The sequence below is a fragment of the Anguilla rostrata genome, chromosome 3 (genome assembly GCF_018555375.3).
Source record: "Anguilla rostrata isolate EN2019 chromosome 3, ASM1855537v3, whole genome shotgun sequence".
In the NCBI taxonomy this organism is placed as follows: domain Eukaryota; kingdom Metazoa; phylum Chordata; class Actinopteri; order Anguilliformes; family Anguillidae; genus Anguilla; species Anguilla rostrata.
Window position 1 is genome coordinate 54,542,340 of NC_057935.1, and position 21,752 is coordinate 54,564,091.

At 48.0% G+C, this 21,752-nt stretch overlaps 1 protein-coding gene across 2 annotated transcripts in view; it reads right to left on the reverse strand.

Moving 5' to 3' along the window:
- LOC135251168 (fibronectin type-III domain-containing protein 3A-like) overlaps nt 1-20,543 on the reverse strand; it is a 31,658-nt gene extending 11,115 nt beyond the window's left edge. The window contains exons 1-14 of one of the 2 annotated variants that reach the window (XM_064328326.1): nt 20,256-20,543; nt 11,368-11,497; nt 5,497-5,572; nt 4,733-4,809; nt 4,232-4,427; nt 3,259-3,549; nt 3,072-3,130; nt 2,517-2,662; nt 2,103-2,162; nt 1,758-1,896; nt 1,446-1,499; nt 1,147-1,268; nt 835-1,009; nt 353-439 (exon numbers count right to left, since the gene is read on the reverse strand). In XM_064328326.1, coding sequence (XP_064184396.1) covers nt 353-439; nt 835-1,009; nt 1,147-1,268; nt 1,446-1,499; nt 1,758-1,896; nt 2,103-2,162; nt 2,517-2,662; nt 3,072-3,130; nt 3,259-3,549; nt 4,232-4,427; nt 4,733-4,809; nt 5,497-5,572; nt 11,368-11,481 — 1,596 coding nt within the window. In that variant the 5' untranslated portion in view covers nt 11,482-11,497; nt 20,256-20,543. Of the gene's footprint in view, nt 1-352; nt 440-834; nt 1,010-1,146; nt 1,269-1,445; nt 1,500-1,757; nt 1,897-2,102; nt 2,163-2,516; nt 2,663-3,071; nt 3,131-3,258; nt 3,550-4,231; nt 4,428-4,732; nt 4,810-5,496; nt 5,573-11,367; nt 11,498-18,947; nt 20,208-20,255 lie in introns of those variants that run through there. The other variant, XM_064328327.1, reaches the window with a different exon arrangement.
- Between the last annotated feature and the right edge of the window lie 1,209 nt (nt 20,544-21,752).

Consider the following 21,752-nt stretch of genomic DNA (forward strand, 5'->3'; position numbering starts at 1 on the left):
ACACTAAAGAGATACACACTGCATCACACACTAAAGAGATACACACTGCATTACACACTGCATCACACACTAAAGAGATACACACTGTATCACACACTAAAGAGATGCACACTGCATCACACACTAAAGAGATACACACTGCATTACACACTGCATCACACACTAAAGAGATACACACTGTATCACACACTGCTTCACACCCTGAATCACACACTGCATCACACTCCTCACTCATACCCCACACAGTCAGTCACTCATACTCCACATATCACATCCCTCTGAGTTCATTATAACACAGTCAAGCAAGTGCTCATCGTCACACACGCACCCGCACCCACGCCCACGCACTCACCCGAAACCTGTAGGTGGTGCTCCTGCGGAGGTTCTTAACGGTGAAGGACAGCTCATCCCCGTTGTGTTTCGCTTTGAAGCCGTAGCCCTGCAGGAGAAAGAGGAGCCATGTCAGGCACATGTAAGGAATCCAACTCAGAATTCATTATACTCAGAGACGCATTAATGTTTCTCGTGCAGAAAACAATAGGCTGCATGCAGGCGAACTGCCTGTCATTCAGTTCAGTGAAGAGATGAATGTCCATATTGACTCACAAAATCTATATGTACTTGTAATATTCTGAGCATCTATAATCAGTTGGGAGTTGGATTGATGTGGCTCGCATGAACTATCCTAAAAGATCAGGGATTAAGATCTAATTTCTGATTTAATTTTACATCATGTGCTGATGTCCGTGTTGCTATGCTAGTGAACGGATAAATAAATGTTACAGTGGATGATGAAGCTGTTAGAAGCACAGGGCATGGATGAGCTGTACTAACCGATCCCTCCTCTTCCATCTCCAGGGTGTAGGTGTACGTGCCATCTGCAGATGGCCCACAGGGGGCGCTCCACTCCAGGGCCAGCCAGGACACGCTCGCTCCGGCCAGACGGGGGGGCGCGGGGGGTGCAGGGGCGCAGCCTGCGGTGCTGCAGGTCAGCAGCTCACTGAACGCGCTGCAGGGCACGAACACCGAGACTCAACACGGGACCGAATACACATTCGCACACTATCTAACCAATGTCCTTCATAGTAACTAACACCTGACTGTGTTGTAGTACTCCACCAGGGGGCAGCGTGCGCCAGCACCCACCTCATTCCTATGCCGTTCTTAGCCGCCAATCTGAAGGCGTATTTCGTGGAAGGGGTGAGCCGGATGACTTTGTACTGCTTGGCGTGTCCGCAGTAAATCTCCCTGAAGGTGCTCTGCTTTCCCTGGGGGGCCGAAACGCAAACAAACACGTGAGGGTTCACCCTGAGGGGGGTTTCTGGGGCAGACAGGGGGAGGGGCTAAATGAGTCCTCTTCCGGGTTTAATGCCACAGCCGAGGCACTATGAGTGACATGGATCCTCCGACGGGTCTGCAAGGTGGGAAGTGCAGAGGGCTCGTACCTCATCATACTCCAGGAGATAGCCCGTTATTTTAGAGCCGTTGTCACAGGGTGCCTGCAAAAGGGGAGCGGGATCATCATTTTACACTCATTACACGAACGGAGTGCTAGTGTGTGTGTGTGTGTGTGTGTGTGTGTGCCTGCAGTCTGTAGAGGGGGTAACTGGGGATTAGTGCGCATGTGTGTGTGTGTGACTGCAGTCTGTAGAGGGGTACTGGGATAGTGCGTGTGGTGCTGCATGTAGAGGGGACTGGGTTATGTGTGTGTGTGTGTGTGTGTGTGTGAAGAGAGGACAGACTGGGGGGGTCAGTACCTTCCACTGCAGGGACAGGGAGTTCTTGGTGCGGAGCATCAGCCAGGGGGGGCCGGGGGTGTCGGGGGCGGCGCGCTCCGTGGTGAAGCCCGTGGCTTCAGATGGAGATCCCCGCACAGAGCGGCAGGACGCGCACACCCTGCAACACGCAACACACACACACACACACACACATACACACACCGAAAATCAGCCCAACCGCATGAGAAACCCCGCGCGGTTAACACACTGCGATGCTACAAACCAAAGTGGCTTGGCCACACGGTGACAGACGCACACATTCACACACCGACGGCACGGTGCTCCGTGAGCACGGACAACAGTACACACACGCGCGTCCCTCACCTCACGTGGTAGTCTGTGGCCGGCCGCAGGTCCTGCACCGCGCAGCTGGTGTCCTTCCCCCTGCGGGGAAGCCCAAACACACACACACCTCACTCAGGGGAGCAGGCCTGGGACACAACACCCATTCACGCAGGGGAAGCTAAACAGTCCTGTCATTACCCAGTACATACACGCAGGGGTGCGAACACGTGCATAGACACGCAGGTATTATAAGGACGGCTGACAAACCGATCAGGGCCCTGTTTCACAAAGCAGGATAACTGCGCTGTGTAAAACCCGGAACCCTCCAAAATGTGGCACACGGACTGAAGTTAAATAGAGCCGGTCCGGGTTGCGCTACCGGCCGGCTCGGTAATCCTGCTTTGGGAAACGGGCCCCCTGGTGCGGCCGGTCCGTGGCGGAGGGGGAGCTCACAGGTAGACGGGCGTGAAGTCGCCCTCGCTGCCGCCGCGCGACAAGGCCAGCTCGTAGCTGAGAGGCAGGGGGGCGTCGCCGTTCTTCAGCGGCAGGGGGGGCTGCTGCCAGGACAGGACGGCCGAGCGGGACGTAACGCCGGACACCTGAGAGAGAGAGAGAGAGAGAGGGAGGGAGGGAGGGGGAGAGAGAGAGAGAGAGGGGGAGAGAGAGAGAGAGAGAGAGAGAGAGAGTGAGGGGGGAGAGGAGAGAGAGAGAGAGAGATTGATGAGTGAAGCACACATTGCATGCGGTGGTATCTGAAAAGACTCCAGATCTATCAAAGAAAAATATTAGGACCCTGAACCCGACACCACTCCCTCTCCACTGTGACACTCCTGTTATACAGCCCGAGATAAACCGTCAGACTGACGGGAAGTCAGTTATACAGAGGTACACAACGAGAGACAGACAAACAGTGAGAGATGGTGACAGAGAGACAGATGGACACAGAGTGGAGACAGACGGACAGAGGAACGGAGATCGAGAGGGTGACAGACAGACAGACAGACTCACTGTGGGCTTGTGCACACTGGACAGCAGCTCCGACATCTTCCTGGTGTCCGCCTCGGCGTCTGAGTGATGGGGACAACACACAAAGCTCACGGCAAGAGGAAGGGGTCGAATGCGACACACACAGCCGCCACCAGAGGGCGCTCACGTTCTGACGGAAACGGCGCGGTCGGCGCGGCGGCTCCCTTACCGGGGCTCCGGGGGGCTGCGGGGGGCGACACTCTGGTCCTGCCGGAGGGTCTGGGCCTGCCGGGCCCCGGGGAGGCGGAGGGGCCCGCGGGGCCCTTGCTGTGGCCGTTGTGCAGGGCGGCGGCGGCGGTGGACGGCGGGGGGCTGGGCTCGGCGCTCAGGCGCGCGGCGGCGCTGCTGCAGGCCGCCGCCGCGCTCAGCTGCCGGTCCTTCGCTCGTCTGCGCAGCTGCTCCTGCATTTTAGCCGCGCGCTCGTCCCGCGGGGGCATGGAGGCGCTGTGGCACATGATGTCTGCGCGCGCGCACACACACACACACATACACACACACCATACACACACACACAACACACACACACACACACACCACCATACGGCACACACACACACACATGCACCATACACACCACACACACGTGCACACACACCACACACACACACACACCACGCACTCACTTGCACACACACACACACACACATACACACCACACACACCACACACACGTGCACACGCACACACACACCACACACGCGCACACACACACACATACACACACACACGCGCACACACACACACACACACCATACACACCACACACACACACACACACACACACCCACACCACACACCATACACACCACACACACACGTGCACACACACACCACACACACCACACACACACGCACACGGCCAAGCAGATGCATACACACATGCACACGCACAAATGGCCAGGTACACACGCACATCCAAATGTACACGTTATTGCACAAAAACATCTTTCTTCAAATGACAAAAATTACATCTGGAACCATAAAATCTACCTCATAAATTCCCATACATCAACCATTAAACAGTTCAGGATGTCATGTTCATGTCATGTCTACACTGTATACATACAATAAGAGAACACCCATCATTCAGACAGTGGGACTTGTGGGCGTGCCTGTGCCGGTCTAATCCAATGAGGACTCACCCTGCTCACTGTAGACTGGGGGCGGGAGCTGGGGGATGAAGTGGGGAGGCATCTCCCCAGGGTAGATGTGATGGTGATGCAACATAGCTGGGTGGGGGGGCAGGTAGGGGGGCACGTGGTGGGGTGGCAGGGGCATGGAGGGGTGGAACTCGTGGGGCAAAACGACTACTTTCCGCATGCCGTTCTCCTCCACCAACTGCAGGGGGCAGAAAGGGGTCAGGGTGAGGAACAGGAGGCCAAAGAGTAAAGGAGCTCCACACAACAACTGCTCCACCTCTGACCACAGCACTGACTGCTCAGATACAGCCACACACAAAACAAACATCCTCTCATTAATTGATTAATTCACTCACTCGCTCACAGCACCTTAAGGATTATTGTCATTTCACACCCATATACACACACACACACATAACATATGTTACTCATCTTCATGATTTGAATTTATTTTCATATTTCACAGCATTATGAACCAGCAAAAAGGGCAAGTAGATACTGCACCTGAGACATATACCCAGGGGGCACAAATATGGGAGGCATAGTGCCATTTGGGGAAACCATGGGCACGTGTGCAGGACCTGAGAGGAGGGCGGGAGAGAGAACGAGAAAGAGAAAGAGAAAGAGAGGAACCGATAAATAAACATGTCCACCAAACAAGGTAAAAATCTGCATGTCCTTCTTTATATCAGAGGTAACCAGCCTTGCTCCTGGAGATCTACCATCCTGTAGGTTTTTGGCACACCTGACTCAGCTCAGCAAGATGTTAAGATTAGAGTGAATACCTACAGGGCTGTAGATCTCCAGGAACAGGGCTGGTTCCCACTGCTTTATACAATTTGGCAGGAAGAAATGTTCCTGGTTTAAAAAGTGCTGTAACAGGTCAAGCGAACCACATCGTAAAAATGATGCATACGCAGTTCAGGTCCTACATGAAATTTGTAACTAAAACAACTTTTTCTTTTTTTTACACTTGAGGACACTGAGTCCAAAGTCATTCGATGCTTTTCTCCAGAGTTAGCAACGATGTTGGAACGGTCTGCCAGTTCTGTGGTAACTCCACACATTGAGGGCAGTTGGTGAAATTCGTATCTGCTCACCACGGACCTCGCCGTACCTGCAGCAGTACCCTCGGCCGTGGGTCTGTGTGAGTTTGTACTGGCGCTGACCGTGTGTGTAGGTGCTGGGAGTGCCCCCCGTGTTTAAACGCAACGGGGGGTCGGGGGGTTGGGGGGTTGGGGGGGTGGGGGGGTTGGGTGGAAGCGCACCTGCGATGCAGCGGAACTGCCCGTCCTCGGTGCGGATGGTGAAGATCTCCCCAGGGTTCACCTGCACCAGGATCATCTGCAGACGGACGGACAGACAGACAGACAGACAGACGCGTGCCACTGTCAAACACGCATGCTCTCCATGGGTCATTCAGCAATGTGTGCAACAGGCCATGCAACACTGGACGGCCGGACGCAAATAATTCAAACACATTCTTTTTTTTATTTTTTAAGTGCAGTTATTTGGAGTTGTGGCCAGACAGCTCTGATGGTACCGTGAGAACAACTCAGCCAAAAACAGAAACAGTCTGGATCTGGATGATTCTGTGCTGAGATCAATTACTTTTACAGCTGTGATGATTACAGACACAAAAATGCCGCATTTGCCTTTTTCCTTCACTAATTTATCAAAAGTGTATCATATTTCTAATCGTTTACTTTAATCATACCAATAATTGCGGACACATGCAAAATTAACATTACATTCCTCTCTGGCTAACCAGCTCAATCCTTACTGACAATGTGAAAGCCAACACGATCAAGAGATGTAAAGGGATAATCCACCATCATGGACCTAAACCCTTGCAACTTTAGCATCAGTGGCTATACTTCCTCTATACTGCGCATCAAGTACAGCTGAACATTAGATGCAGTAAAATGCATCTGCTTTCACTCAGCGCATGTTATTTCTCCCTGCTGAGTCACAAGACAACTCCGGCCCATATATCAGCCCGTGAAATGTTTCCATCATATTTATGCAACTGTACTTAAAGCTGACGCTGGCTCGACCAATGGGCGTGGCGTGTTGCAACGGTTGAGTGAGCTCAGCGTAGCGCAAAGCGCTTCGTAACGGACTGCAGGAAAATTCCCCCCGCAGGCAGCAGTGGGCCGGCCCGGCGCTGTGCAAACAGGAGAATGCCATCGCACAGAGGGAGCGTTTGTCTCCCCCAGCTACCCCCGCACCCCCACCGCCTGCCTCCGTCCCACCCCCACTCCCCTGAGCCTGTGTGTACTGGGCACAGGCTGTGTTTGACAAACACTACCCAACCCTGGGAAATGTACACCAGGCTTCAAACACACACACACACACGAGCATGTGTGCATGCACGCAGACACGCGAACCACCTGACCCACATAACCACATCTTTAAAGCAAGCAGCAATACGCGCTCCACGCCCCGTCTGTCCCTACACACATCCAAAACGCTCCGGTTTGACCAAACACCAACACAAACTTGGACAATACGGAAGACAGACAGGTCGGTTTCGGGGGCCCACACCCAGTGGGGCTGTCTGGTCTGATATTTCGAACAGGGACGCGTTTCATAAAGCTTCGGGCTGAGGAATGCGTGAAACAATCCCTCGACGCATCGACAAATCCGGTGCTGACTTGGAAGAAATGCAGCTTGAACTCCGCCGGGTGTGGCTGACCCAGAATCTTCTCATTCAGCGGATGGTCCACAGTGCCCAGCCGACTGCATCAGAAGCATTAAGTGGAGCATCTCGGCCAATCAGGACGGAATGTGTCCGTCGAACACTGGTACTCATTTCAATCGGCTGCAGTGACCTGGCGTGGGTAGTGGGGGTGGGGGGGGGTTGATCTTGTGACCAGGTGGCTGCAGCTTGAAACCATAGGGGGTGCGGGTAATGGGGGAGGATCTGTGTAGCCTTGAGCAAGACACCAAACCTGAATTCCTTCTGGAATATCCAGCTGCATAGATGAATAACATGTAAAAATGCCAGCTATGTAGGTCGCCCTGGATAAGCATGGCTGCTCGAGAAGGAATAGAACAATTTGGCCACACACCCCACTTTGTTCAAGCATAAATGTGAACACTAAATGAATGTGGAATCGGATCCCTAACTCAGGTGCTCCTCTCATTGTCATTGTAGGGTTTTATATTACAATGAGCATTTACAGGAAGTTCACACCCAAATTATCAGATCTCATTCATCCTTTATTGAATTGATGACTCAACCCATTTTGCTGCGGGTTGCCAAATAGATCACGGTGAAAGCCAACTCCGGTAAAAAAAAAAAATAAACCTGAACAGCCTCCGACAAACAAGCGTTCACGTTCGATTGACAAACCTTCCATAAATCAATCGAAGCCTCAGAAAATCTTCCTATTTTAAATGTTTTTAAGAGACATGATTTGTGCCCAAAACTGACAAAAGCATACAGTGCGTTCTGCTGTGTGGAGTGTGATAAATGCATTGCGCTGTGAGTGAGAACAGTGTGCGATTGTATCAGCGGGAGAGCAGCGCTCTGCGTGTGTGTGTGTGTGTGTGTGTGTGTGTGTGTGAGAGAGACAGAGAGAGATAGAGAGAGCAGAGAAAGCGTGGGGGAGGGGCTGGAGGGGGGAGTATGTGAGGAATGCAGGATACAGGCAGTGTGAGAGGGATACAAAAATGTGCGGAATGCGGAGTCCAGCCCCCAAAGCCACGGCCATCCCTGGGAGCCAAGCTGCAGCCGGAGCCAAGGCAGGGAGGAGAGAGCTCTGCCCGGCCTGCACTGAGACACACAGCACACGCACACACAGACACGCAGACAGGTACATACAGACACAGACACAGACAGGTACATACAGACACAGACACAAACAGACACAGACAGGTACATACAGACACAGACACAAACATGCATACAGGCACACATACACGCACACACAGACAGGTACATACAGACACAGACACAAACAGACACAGACAGGTACATACAGACACAAACACGCATACAGGCACACAGACACGCACACACAGACAGGTACATACAGACAGACACAGACACAAACATGCAACGCAGACACAGACAGGTACATACAGACACAGACACAAACACACAGACACAGACAGGTACATACAGACACACAGATACGCAGACACACACACACACAAACAGGTACATACAGACACAGACACAAACATACGCAGACAGGTACATACAGACACAGACACAAACACGCAACGCAGACACAGACCAGTACATACCGACACAGACACAGACAGGTACATACAGACACAAACACACACAGACACAGACAGGTAGACACAGACACAAACACACACAGACGCAGACAGGTACATACAGACACGGACGCAAACACACACACAGGCACAGACAGGTACATACAGACACAGACACAATCACAGGCATGTGCACGCACACACAGAGAGGTAAATACAGACACAGACACAAACACACACAGGCACACAGACACAAACACAGACACGCAGGCACACACAACCACCTGTGCACTTGCAGAAATGCCTCCAATCAAATGCCAGCACTGACCAGCTACAAATCAGCCCCAGTCAAACTCTGCAGTCTGTACAATACAGAGAAGGCTTTGGTGCATGTAGGAGCTAAAATACAGAGAGAAAAAGTAAGAGACAAATGTGTGCTGAAGGTGGGGGGCTGTGTTCACTCAGAGATGGGTGTTGCAGATGCATACTTTCTCCTACAATGCAAACAACATGCAAGTCCAAGTAAATAGAAAAAATGTATGCATCCCTCCCCCCACAGGTCAAGTTCTGACTGATGCCCAGTATTACTGGGGATGAGCTTCATTAAGAATGAGAGATGCTCTGTGTTTCTGTGGATGAGTATTATTAAAAATGAGAGATGGTCAGTGTCTTGGGTAATACTAGGAACGAGAAATCCTCAATGTGGCTGGACAGGGGCTCAGCATCATGTGTGCCTGTGTACTGCAGACAGAGAGAAAATGCTGACATCACACAGGAAGCAGCAGAAGTGCGCAGCTGAGCATCCTGAAGCGGCAGGGTGAGGCTGTCAGGAGGGAGGAGGAGGGGCCTGCTATCTGTCCCCCTCCTGACAGCTGTAACCGACGGCGTGCCGGGAGGTCATCCCCGCGGCGGGCGAAGAGAGGGAAAACAATCCCACGATATGTTTGGGCTGAGGAGGCAGTTTTCAGAGAGCTCTGTAAATATTTTGTCTTCCTCATGTCAGGGTGGGCAGCGGGGCGCGGAGGTCTCGGGGTCACTTCTGTTCAGTTAACCGCCTACGACCCCCTATCCCCCCCACCCTTTAACATCAAACAGCTTATTCATGACAATTCACAAAACCAGAAACAAACAAAACAAAACAAAAAAAAACACCCCCACTCTCGGGGGATATTTTTGGAAGCAACGCATCCACCGCAAGGTCATCTAAGGTGGTGCACGTTCCTGAGGCCCTGAGCTTGTCTTTAGCGTTTTGAGTCCTCTAGTGAACCTTCATTGCTGACATAACTGTGCAGCCGACAGCTTTTCATCATGTCTGTCTCAGTGAGAGATCCATCACTGCTGATCTCTGCTGGAAACGGCCAAGTCAAGACAGGCATTCTCTTGGATGGCATCTTCCACCTAAGACTCCACATTAAGGTAGGCTACATTTCTTGCAACTATAGATTTATGGAAATGATAATGCTGCTTTTTCTTGGATGGCATAAAAGGGTTTAGTCCACAATGGAAGTTCTGGACTGATTCTGCATTCTTTTATCTCAAGAGATAAAACTGAACTGAAACTTATTTAGCCTACAGGCCTGAAGCCTTGGAAAGTGCTTTATCTTTGAATATGCCTTCACAAAAGGTTGTTTTCAATGTTATTCCCCCATACATTCACCTCCGTATGCTAAAGCTCCTCACAATATTTCTTTGTTTAAAAACGACACAAGGTTTACCCAACCGTGAAGGAGCGTAAAACCCAAAATGAAAAAGGAGTGTTCTAATTGGTAACATGTGCAACAACTGTGATGTTGTAGAACATGGTATATGCAGCCTCCAAATAACTACATTAACTTCCAAGTTGAGTGAAGACAACCAAATAAAGGAGCAAAAGACATATGAATTAAGCCAACCGCCAATACACGCACCAAGAAAAGGAATATGATTTGTTGTCGAGACATACTGGAGCACTGTGTCCTCTCGTATAAGGGAGCCCTCTCCGCGAAAAGCTCACGGGGGCTATCGAGAATGTTCCGGATGTGTGTACTTCCAGCCCCCTCCTACGCCAGCCCCCTCCTACGCCACCCCCCCTTTCCCACTCCCCCCTCCGGCCTTCCCCAGCTTTACTGGAAATGCTGCTGAAATGCTTGCCTGTGAGGAATGCAGACGCTGAGCAGGGGGGTGGGGGGGGGGGTTCGGCGGAGGGGGGAAAGGGGCGACGGCTCAGTCCCCACATTGGTCTTTCCTACTCTCCTTCTCTCCCCCCTCCTTACGCCCCACTGAGGGGAGCCCCACTGCAGGGGGCGCAACAGTTGGAGACCATCTGTTTGTGTGAAAGAGAGCGCTTTTGTTTTTCGAGTCTGTCCGGCAGGAAAAACAAGGCTGTCTGCAGCCGCGGTTTGGCCTTTCCTGCTCTCCACATGTCGTCTTCTCTCAAGCCGAGGCCGCGTTCTCGCCAACGGCGCGACTGAGATATTGCGTCACGGTCGCCGCCCGCGTTTCGGCGAGCGGGACGTCTGCGTGTGCTAAACGGCCCCGCCGGCGACCGCGCGGAGACGCTCGGGGCTCCGGGGCACGACGCTTCTGCCGCTCGCTTTGAGAACGCCAGGCCAGGTTTCAGACCTAACTCAGAAGAGGTGTGCTGACAGGAGATTATCAAGCTGAAATTAAAAACAGAGGTCCACATACCAAAGATTTAAAAGGCTTAAAGAAAATAATTTCAAATGTTTTTTTTTTTTTTTTTTAATGAGGGGAGCAGGGGACGTGTTAGGGAAGCCAAGGAATGGAATTCAATCCACAGAATTTAAGAGTCTTTGAGAAACCTTGCTATATGTTCATTTTTTGGACCCATAAAGTTTGCCATATTGAACGTTCTTTTGACTTTTGTTGAGCTCTATGAAAACCCAATAAGAGTTCAGAGCACTCACCTGCTGCATGCCATCTCCACTGAGCATGTGCGGGACGAGGGCCATCTCAGCCAGCATGGGGGTGACCTCCAAAGGTGGAGGGGGCTGATCTGTCATCATGGCAGGGCAGAGCATTCATTGACACCAGCTCCTGGATGGATGGATGATGGATGGATGGATGGATGGAGGGAGTGAAAGGGAAAAGGGGGGAGACATTAGAAATGACAGTACTATTGGAAGACTAAAACCATCAGTACTTGATGAGCTTACTGACAGCTCTCAGAAGCTCAAACAATCAAGGGGCTGATGCTGGGCTGATTCTCCCAGCGCTATCAGGCGCCCGATAATGAAAACACTCCATCTTCGGCTGACATTGCGGGGTCCCGATAGAAGACGAAGCCACTACGGCCGCAGCGGGTTGCAGCCCTGTCCACCCCCAGTCTCCAGCCTAACGGATCAGTTGGCAACAGTCTCCTCTCTCCCATCTGGAGTCAATAAGTCCTCACACATGCACGCACGCAGACAGCGCCGTAAACAGGAAACACACGCACACGCATACATGCGCGCGCGCACACACACACACACACACGGAGGGAGCACGTGCAAAGCAACGCAATACATCGCAACGCATGCGACCACCCAGACGCTCCCCGCCACCCGCGGCAAAGCCCCGCGACTTGGCTGCGGAAGCGCAGCTGCGGAGAGCTCGGCTGCGGAAGCGCAGGGCTCGTCTGAGCCGCAGCCTGCCTTCTGCGCAGCGGGGAGCGTCAAACCCTCAATGCACGGGGCTCTCTATCTGGCACACTCACTCACCTCCACCTCAGCCTGTGATTTTCAGCACAGTTAAAACCGTACACTCATGTCACACGAATTACAATTACATTAGGCTTAAAAAAAAACTTCCATACTCATTTCCCACTTTTTGGGTACCTTCTCCCATCCATAGAGGCAAGTCAACACTGACACTGACACTGAAGTACCCAAAATCCATTAAAGGAGGAATGGCATACTAAGCTCATGGTTACTGGGCATGGGCTTAGTGAGTGGTCTGAGTGTATCTTGGTTATAATAACAAACAGGCTGGAAAAAAACACACTTCCTTTCGGTGTGCTCCCCAACAGGAAGGCATGCATCAGTCAGCTGACAGTGGAGCAAAGACCGCCATGCACCTCAGTAAAGATAATGCCACACTGCTCCACTCACATTACTGCACAGCAAACACGCGAGGCTCGCAGGGGAATACGTCCACGGTTCTGTGAGCTTAAATTCAGCCTTCAGCATCCACCAAGCCATGGCCAGCTCCAGTTCTGGAGGGCTGGTGTGTGCTGGTGTTGATTCCAACCAGTTAATCTGACCTAATTTTTCCGAACACCGGTACACACTAGTGCTGGTTTACTCCTGTGTTACACCAGAGTAAAATGTCTGCATGGATGCATGCTTCTTCAGCTGAAGCGGTTTATGAGTTTTAAAATGTCAGTGGCCCCTTTACTGCACAATGCGCCCATGTATAAAATTATAATTTATTCTTATTACAAGAAATAATCACAAATGAAAAAGAGTATTACAAAATAACTAGCTATCTTGTTACTACAAGAAAAGATTGTGTTATTTCAAGATAATAAATTGTTACGAACTAAACAAATATCTTGTCTACTAGGGGAAAATACACAAATTCAGCTTAAATGACTTCTCAAGACAGAGCTGCAGGTTGAAAGTGCTCAGGCATTGTTCCTCCATCTCCCTGTGTTCTCAGACTCGGAGAAGGGCCATGCTATGCTAGCGAAAGAGTCTCCTGCCCCATGGGACTCTGGGAAGGAGGTACAGATGCTGCCAGACGCTCATATGTAGAGGGCCCCCATGTTACACAATGACTCTTTCACATCAATACTGCTGCCGCCCAAGTGTTACCCTCTTCCCCCAAACGTGCACACAAGCGTACAAGCTCGCACACACACTTGCAAAAACATGCAGGGTTCTCCCCAGGATTGTGTGACAGAGTGGTGCTGAGGTGACTGTCGTGATAGCAAATGATACTACAACCGATGCTATCAGTTTCAGACGGGCTGAAGGGAAACTGTACAAGGTGCTGCTGCAAATTCACAAGGTGGTGCAGCATCACTGTATCACAGTATCTGGAGAACCCTGAACTCACACGTACATGCCCACACACACACACACACACAGACACACAAACAAACACACACCCTTCCTTCATGCCACCGTCTGAAAAAAGCTCCTCATTCAGAAGCTGCTTGCAGACAGGACACCCCGGCCCCGCTGCCCGTCCCGGGACACTGCCGGGCCTGTTCCTCTCCAGCTTCAATAACGGCTTTCATGCGCTGCTTCAGCGTGGGGAGCAACACCCCTCTGGGTTCAGGACTCAAACGCCGTTGCGGTGCAGCACTGGACCAGCCACGTGTGCCGACGCACTCCGGCGCCAAAGAGTGATGGACAACCCGCCTTGTAGGGCCAGCCAATATGGCCAAAGTATCACACCACTTTTCAAGTTATTGACGGTATTTGGGTTTCCAATACAAATTAGCCAACACGGAAACTGAAATATAACGTAACTGTAGAAAAGTAATGATCAGTCAAAGTGCAGCAATAATCAATTTCACTATTTTTATTAGGAACATGAACACTGAATGGTGTGAAATACTGAATAACATTCAAAAATTGGATAGTAAACATTCAAGTTATCAAGGTAAATCCGTATATAGCTTCAGACTACATTGTATTGGCTTAATAAGGTATGCATTAAGCATCAGCAACAGCACAGAAAATCAATTGCATTGCAATATTGTTTCATATCAGTCATTGACATGTCCTTCTATTCCTATGTCAGGATTAAATGGGTGGAGTTCAATTTATTACTGGGCTATTAGGTCCAGCTCCATGACATTGAAGATGAAGGACCTGAACTAATGGCCAATAAATGTTTTTGCCTCATTGCATATCTCCTCCCATAGTTTGAGGCAAATAAAAGCATTGTCCCGCTAAAACGTCCCCCCTGAAACTGAACGAAACACTCCTCTTCCACAGAGAATCGCTGTCAGTGTTATTTTGCTGTTTCCAGTCTTAATCCCTCTACCAACATTATCCCTCCCAGGCTCCATCCATCTCCAACCCACTCTTTCTCCCACCTTCTCTATCCCTTTGTGGTGGTGCTACCTAACATTTTTTCATAAATTCAAGCTTCTATGTTTGTATAAATGAAAACATAGCCTCAGGCTACTTTCAGGTAATCCTGGGCAATAACCCATATCAACAATTTTCAAATGTTTTTTTAAGTGTAATAACAATCATTGCCACCATACAGTGCATCAGCTTTCATCTTTTTTTTCTTCAACCATACCTAAACATCTAAACTTCAGAGGCCACCTGAAATTCTGGCTCCCATCTATTGGGTGTTGATATGAAATCCACTCTGGAGCAAGGCCTTGCAGCTTCCGTGTGAACACATCACATTATCACAAAAAAGATGAGTGTTATTACGTTTGAAGAGCATATAGTACGATGCATACAGTCCTATTCCTTAATAATTTAAAAGTGCACCCAGATGCAGAAGAGGCTCAGAGGTTTCACCGCTGGCGTCACTTGGCCCCGACTCCATCGTGTGTTTCCCCACGTTTCTCTGCTACTACTTTTTTACTTTCCTATTTAAGACCCAGAAAAGTACTAATAGAGGAGCATTTAGTGAGCTGTGCTATATGACTATCTACAGGATGCCCTGCCCACAGTGTGGGGGCCTGGCCTCTGGAAAGAAAGCCACAATTGGAGACAATACCAAACTTTAAAAGAATAATGACTAGTGACTACGCGGTGCTGTTATAGCGTCATCACTTCCAATCTATGACTCACCTAACATTGACATTTACTGCATTCTTTCTATAATGAAACACTACCGGTTTGCCAGTAAGTCAATTGGCTTTAAGCCAGTGCACACTAGGATACCGATATCCTTTAGTCGATTAAGCTCATTCACTCAAGATGGTGACCGGAAAACAGTGTGGGATCTGACACTTCCTTCAGTTTTCAGATTTCTCTTCCCAGCTTTAGTTCTCCAACTTCACCCAATATTCAGAGAGCTGAGCTAAAGCCCAAGCTAGTGGCCTCACCATTGTGCTCAGTGCATACTGTGGTTCACCCAGGCAGTGCCCTTTCCTGGTTGCCTGGGCGGTCGGACACAACTTTCCCCCCGAGCACTCAAGGACGCGAGGCGTCCCGCACGTCTCTCAGCTGAGAGGGAGCGGGTCAAGCTGTGAGATCATCATTAATTAATCACCGGCCCTGCCAGTAATGACGCAAACCCTTGACGCGGACCGGCGGCCTCGTCTCAGTGATGCTTTGACTCACCGTCGCTCACGAGGCCACCTCTGGACAACAAACAGGAACCATTTTATTTTTAACCCAAACAGGCTTGCTCTTCCCCCTGGCGTGCCACAGGGTGGGCGGTCAGAGACGAGACACTGGTAAAGAAGGGCCGTACGGCTATTATTATTATTATTATTATTATTCTGAAACAGGAAAGCTTCCTTAATAATGGGCTTAGCGAAATTAGCTTGCTCGACTTTCGGACAGAAGTCACAAGATGAAACAATAACATGGAGGAGTGGCAGAGGATCGTTTTGTCATTTCAGAGGCCTCAGGCCACTCGCAAAAGATGGCTTTGGGTGGGGGGTTAGTTAGTAAAGCTAATGAATACCAGCCTGATACAACTAGGAAAGTCAAATAACCGCTTAGATAGAGGTTCTCAAACTCGGCCCTGGGAGACCACTGCGTATGCAGGTTTTCGTTCCAAACAACATTTTCAATCACAGAATTTTCACAAGCTGTTAATCTTTCTTGATTAGGTGCTTTCATGTTTTAGAGCAGGGAACCCCATTCATATCCAGAAAGGGCAAGTGTGGGTGTTGGCTTTTATTTCAACTAAGCAGTAACTCACCTGATTCTACTAATCAAAGTGCTTAGCAAAGGCTTTAGAAGTTGATTAGTAGAATCAGGTTTAACAGCTTGTTAATATTCTGGGATTGCAATTGAGGTTGGAATGAAAACCAGCATATACAGTGGTCCCCCAGGACTGAGTTTGAGAACCACTGGCTTAGATTAAACTTGATCCTTTAGCTTTTAAACACCCTCAAGGACAGATTCACACATGCACCAACTTTGGTATCAATTCAATTTCAGTTCAGTCAATTAGAGAAATTAACTGAAATGGAATTAATGACACATCTGCATTGCATGCACAAATCAAACGGCTAGGGGAAGGGTGGAGGGAAAATAGTCTAAAAGCAACCCATGCCCTGTTCACTTACCTACCCACCCACCAATTGATGCACCAGTCCCTTTTTCCTTCCCTGCCACTCTCTGGACACCACTCAACTATAAGCTATGATAGGGAAACAGCATGACACTACAGCACAACAGTGGGACCAGCCCTGATAGAATTGCATTCACTGTATCCTCCCCCCACAGACAATGTGCAAAACTCAGCAACTGAAATAAAACCTCAACAATCAGGTAAAGATTCTGAGCCATTTCACAAATCTGTCTATAGTATGTTAATGTAGGTTAATGACTCACAGAAAATTGGGCGCCAGCATTACCTATACAGGCCATTTAAGGCCACTTCCTTACAGGCTACTGGCTCTGGATCTGGCTCTAATGATGAAGGGAAACAGTACATTCCCCAATTGCCCACAGACTATTTGCGGTCATATTTTGAGCATAAACAAAGTGTGACACTGACAACTGATACTGATGAGAAAGCAGAGGCTCATACTGATATTGTTTACGGAGGCTGATGTGCAGTGGCACACTACTCTGAAGTGATCTTCCCAGGAAGTAAGAAAGGAAGGAAGGAAGAGAGAGGGAGAGGGAGTTAGACATAAAGATAGGCAGACACAGAACCACAGAGAGAATGCAAGAGTGAGAAAGAGACAGAATTTGCTCGACAAAAACCAAAACAATTTAATCTCCTCTCCTTTCATCCTGAAGGACTGACCACAGTTTCCTGTCACATGATTTACTGAATCTCACTTCCTCAAGCCCGCCTCCGGCTGGGCCACCGCCTCCCGTACCCAGCCACTAGGCTATGACTGACTCAGGAAGGACGTGCAGAGGTCAGTGCCCTCCAGAAACATCCAGAGAGAAAAACCAGGATCCATGCACTACCTGCACTGCCTAAGGGATGTGTTACAGCCAGGGTCAGCCTGGCCCTGTACCACCACAGAGCTGCTAAAGTCTGAATCAGCATGTCTCCCGTACCACCACAGGCTTCTTACAGAGGGAAAATCAGCCCGTCACCTGCATCACCACTCTAGCTCACCCAAACTTTCTGTATTAGGCTGCCATTAGCTAACCTCTGCCCTATTTAATTTAGACAAACCCTCCCACAACCACACTGCAAGAAGTAAAACGAACAAAAAAACAACAAATATGAAAGCAAATCACACAAAAAAATGCAAGCACTTTTTCCAAAAGTCTGTAGGAAACATTATAGGGAGCATATGCAGCAGTCCCAGGAGCTACGTAACATCAGTGGGACGTTTTAGACGTCTGCTCGGTAATTCCATCAGATATGCCAGAACTGCCACCTGGGCAGTCAAGCAGCTAGGCTTATCTTCCCTGCAAAATGAATTGTGAGAGCAGCATGACCCTTAGGGTATCTCCACTGAAACATTCAGATGGGATGAAACACGAGGCTCACAGTGTTCCAGTGAAAGCTCTATTCTCACTTGCACCCAGTCTACCAAGATGCAAAGGTGGCGTATTAAATTCTAACATGTGAGCACGTCATTACTGCGCTGTTGGCCTATATGTTTCTCAAGTCTTATGATTGCTTCCCACAGTCTGTACCATTCTCCACCCATTTGACTTCAGTATCAGTCCTCATCCTGCTGACTTTATTCCTCACAGAAAAATTTTCCTTTTCTCCCACTATAGAAGCTAGCAGGTTCCCTCTGTCTACCTTGTGCTGCTGGACATCCATCCTTACTTCGGTCTCAAGGATGCAACAGAGAAGCCCGCTCCTCTCATCAACAAATCTTAAACTTGAGCACAGGAAAGGTACCTGTCTGATGCCACTGTGTGAAGTTATGTACAAAGCTTGATTCATCATTAAAATAAATACATAAAAAACATTTTTAAAATTCTGAGTAATCATTGATTAAAGACAGTTTCTGCAAAAAGCTTACTTTACACTTTAAAGTTGCAAATTCATGGCAGGTCACCTATTACCATTACATTTAGCTAAAATCAGAACACTGATTTCAGCCTAGATTTATAAGTATCCTTCGTGCTACATCTAATAATTGAACGATTTAAAGCCCAATATAGTCCATAAATATGGGCAGCAATAAAACATCTATCCCATTTCATAAGTCGGCAACAAAAGTTATCTAAACTTTAATGGTATGAGTAATATGAAACCATATCAAAAAGTTATAAAGCAGCTGTACCAAATAGTTTCCTTAGTATTCCTGGTTGGTTCTGCATTTATGCAGACCTCAGTGATTAACTTCTGGAACCCACCATCGAAAACAGCACGGCATGCACACCGCTTCATTTTACTGCAGTAAAATAAAACAACGCGCACTTACAAAACTAGAATTGATGAACGAGGTAAAATATGCTAAAAAGTACCAATGCATGCATAACCACGTTCACGAAGAGAAGAAAATGTAGCCATCTTGCAGCAACGTTGTTCTGTTCTCCAACGTGCAATTAGCATCACTGAAAGTATACGTGGCACGGTCAGACAACGCTCAGAGCATTATCGTGTCAGTGGCTGAATAGCTAGGTAGCTATATGCCCAGGTGAAGTTCTGTTTAAGTAAATAAAATAAAAAATTTCCACCAGTTGGAGATAACCGTTAACATTATGAAGATATACAACGGTTACTTGGATGGCTACTGTAGCTCAGTGCTACGCAATTACTACCCAGCTGGCTAGGTTTCCTACATTGCTATTTAAATAATTACAGGCATTCATTAGCTAAAACTGTAGTTACTGTAGCTAGCTAACTATAAGTAGCTGACGTAGCTAGTTAATAGGTAGCTAGTTTAGCTAGCATCTAAAATGCCTTCGTATGTTGCTGCCATAACGGTTTAGCTTATAGACTAATGTCAATGGCATTCTATGTCACTCAAGTTTAATAAACATTTTCATTATTCGTTGACTGCATGCAAACAGCCATTGGCCATCTGTTCAACCAGCAAACATTTAGCTAACGTTAGTTAAAACTAAAGTTGATGCAGCCAATGTCTCAGCTAGCTAACATAACTGGCTAGTCTTATCAAACTAAGCCGCTAACTAGCTAACCAATTGGACTACTTTTTGCAGTCTAACAATTTAAACAAATTACTTAAACCTGAGTTAGCTAGGTTTTAGCCAACTTAACTAGGCTTTAGCCAACTTGACAAGTTAAAAATAATTGTAAAGGCCTGAACTGAACAGTTAAACATTGTATTATAACGTTACACAGCTAATTATATTTTGCATCACACACGCCTTTACGAAGGTAGTTACAGCTACCAATCGAACTGCAGAAAACTACTTCCAAGTTTAGCTACAAGACCTAGAGGCACATTCTTTGCCTCTTAAGAATTCTGGTCGTCTTTGTGTCTTGCTAAATCTAAAATATTAACTTAAATGGGCAAAACCCCAGCTATCCGCACTTATATTCAGCTGAAAAAAACCAATATCATTTCGATTTATCTAGACTAAACAGCTACTTCACATATGCGGTTTTTGAGCTGTCGCTACATTTGTTAGCTAGCGCTAACTACAAACGCATTTCCAGTTGAGTCGTGGGGGACCGCGCAGCCACGCGATGAGAATGGATTGCTAAATAGCTAACGTTAGCCACGCAGCAGAAGCTAAGATAAAAAAATATATATATATATTACCGCAATATTGCCAGAGTACCGGAGCTCACGGGCTACAATGTGGTCATGCGCAGCTCTCATGTGAATGTTTATAATTCCAGTAATTAAGTAACCGTTATAATCCTGTTCGCTTTCCCCTTTCTTTTCCAGCTATCGTGGGTGCTCCTGGCCACCCCCGTTCCCAACTGGAGTGACTCTAGCCCACTTTGGCTCGACCACACCGCCATCACAGACAGGACATGCGCACTACCAGCCTTTGCCAGCCGGGACCTGCCGTGCCGTGAGAGACTGGCAGGGGAAATGACTTGATCATTGCAAGACAGGGATATATTGCGTAACAGTTGTATTTAAAAATGATGTTTATACTGGAATGCTGCTGAAGACACTCAGATCGGCAACATTACAAGTTGATAAGCTTAGAAAACAAGACGGTGTCTGGTTTTTAAAAAAATTTATTTATAAATGTCATCCAGCTAGCTGCCTTTACCAGCTGTATTATCAACAGGCTTCCAGTTTTAGCGTGTTCTATCTATACCTCTGGCTAAACGCTAACTTAGCTAGCTAGTTAAATTACTAGCTAAGCAGCAGCTGAGCTGCTATATACTGTGGCAAATGGGCAAAATCGTCACGTGACACTTCATGTTGGCCAATCAGAAAAGGTAGTGAGACATTGAAGAGGCGTAGTTGAGAGAGCAAGAACCCCCCTTGTGCCAACGAATCGAAACAGCAATTACAGTCTGGTCTAGAATTATAGCACCCTCGATAAAAATGACTAAAACAAGACTTTAACAAGTTATTGTGTATTCAAAAAACAGGAAAATTATATTTTTATACAATTTTGTTTTTATCAAGTGGTATTTTTTCCACAAAAATATAGTAAAATACAATCCAAATTGTTGGTGCCTCCTCAATATTTTCTGCTCTCTCCCTTCACAAGGATAACACTCCTGAGTGGTTTTCAATAATGTTTTACGGAATTAGTGATCATATGGGTATTAGCTAAGAAACTATTAATGATCAAGTGAGCTATAGTTGGCAAGGTAGTTTGGTAACTTTTGTAAGGTAGCTTGGTTAGTTTGTCAGACAGAGGGAAGAGAAAAATTTTGTTTAGAAATGATTTCAACTATTTTGGTTGTTGGTTAAAATATTATGCATATAAAAAACATCAGTATTGTCACGACTCCGGTTCCAGATTGCCTGTCGCCGCCTTATTCCAGGTTTTAGTTCTCAACTTTAATTCCCCACATTTCGTATCTTTTTCCAGTTAATTGTTGTTTTCCCCCAGTCTACACGTGTCTGATCTTTTGGTGATTGTCTGCAACTCTGCATGTGTTCCACTGTGCATTAAAGTTTGTGGTTTTCTTCTGTTTGCAGTGCTTGGTCTTTGTGTTCCCCTCCATGATTGTCCTGGTTGCATGTTCGTGTTTTGCTTCTTCCCTGGTGTTGCCTTGTTTGTTTTGTATTACTGGTCAAATTCAACTGAAAAAAAGTATTGTTTACTTACCTCTGCATCCGTGT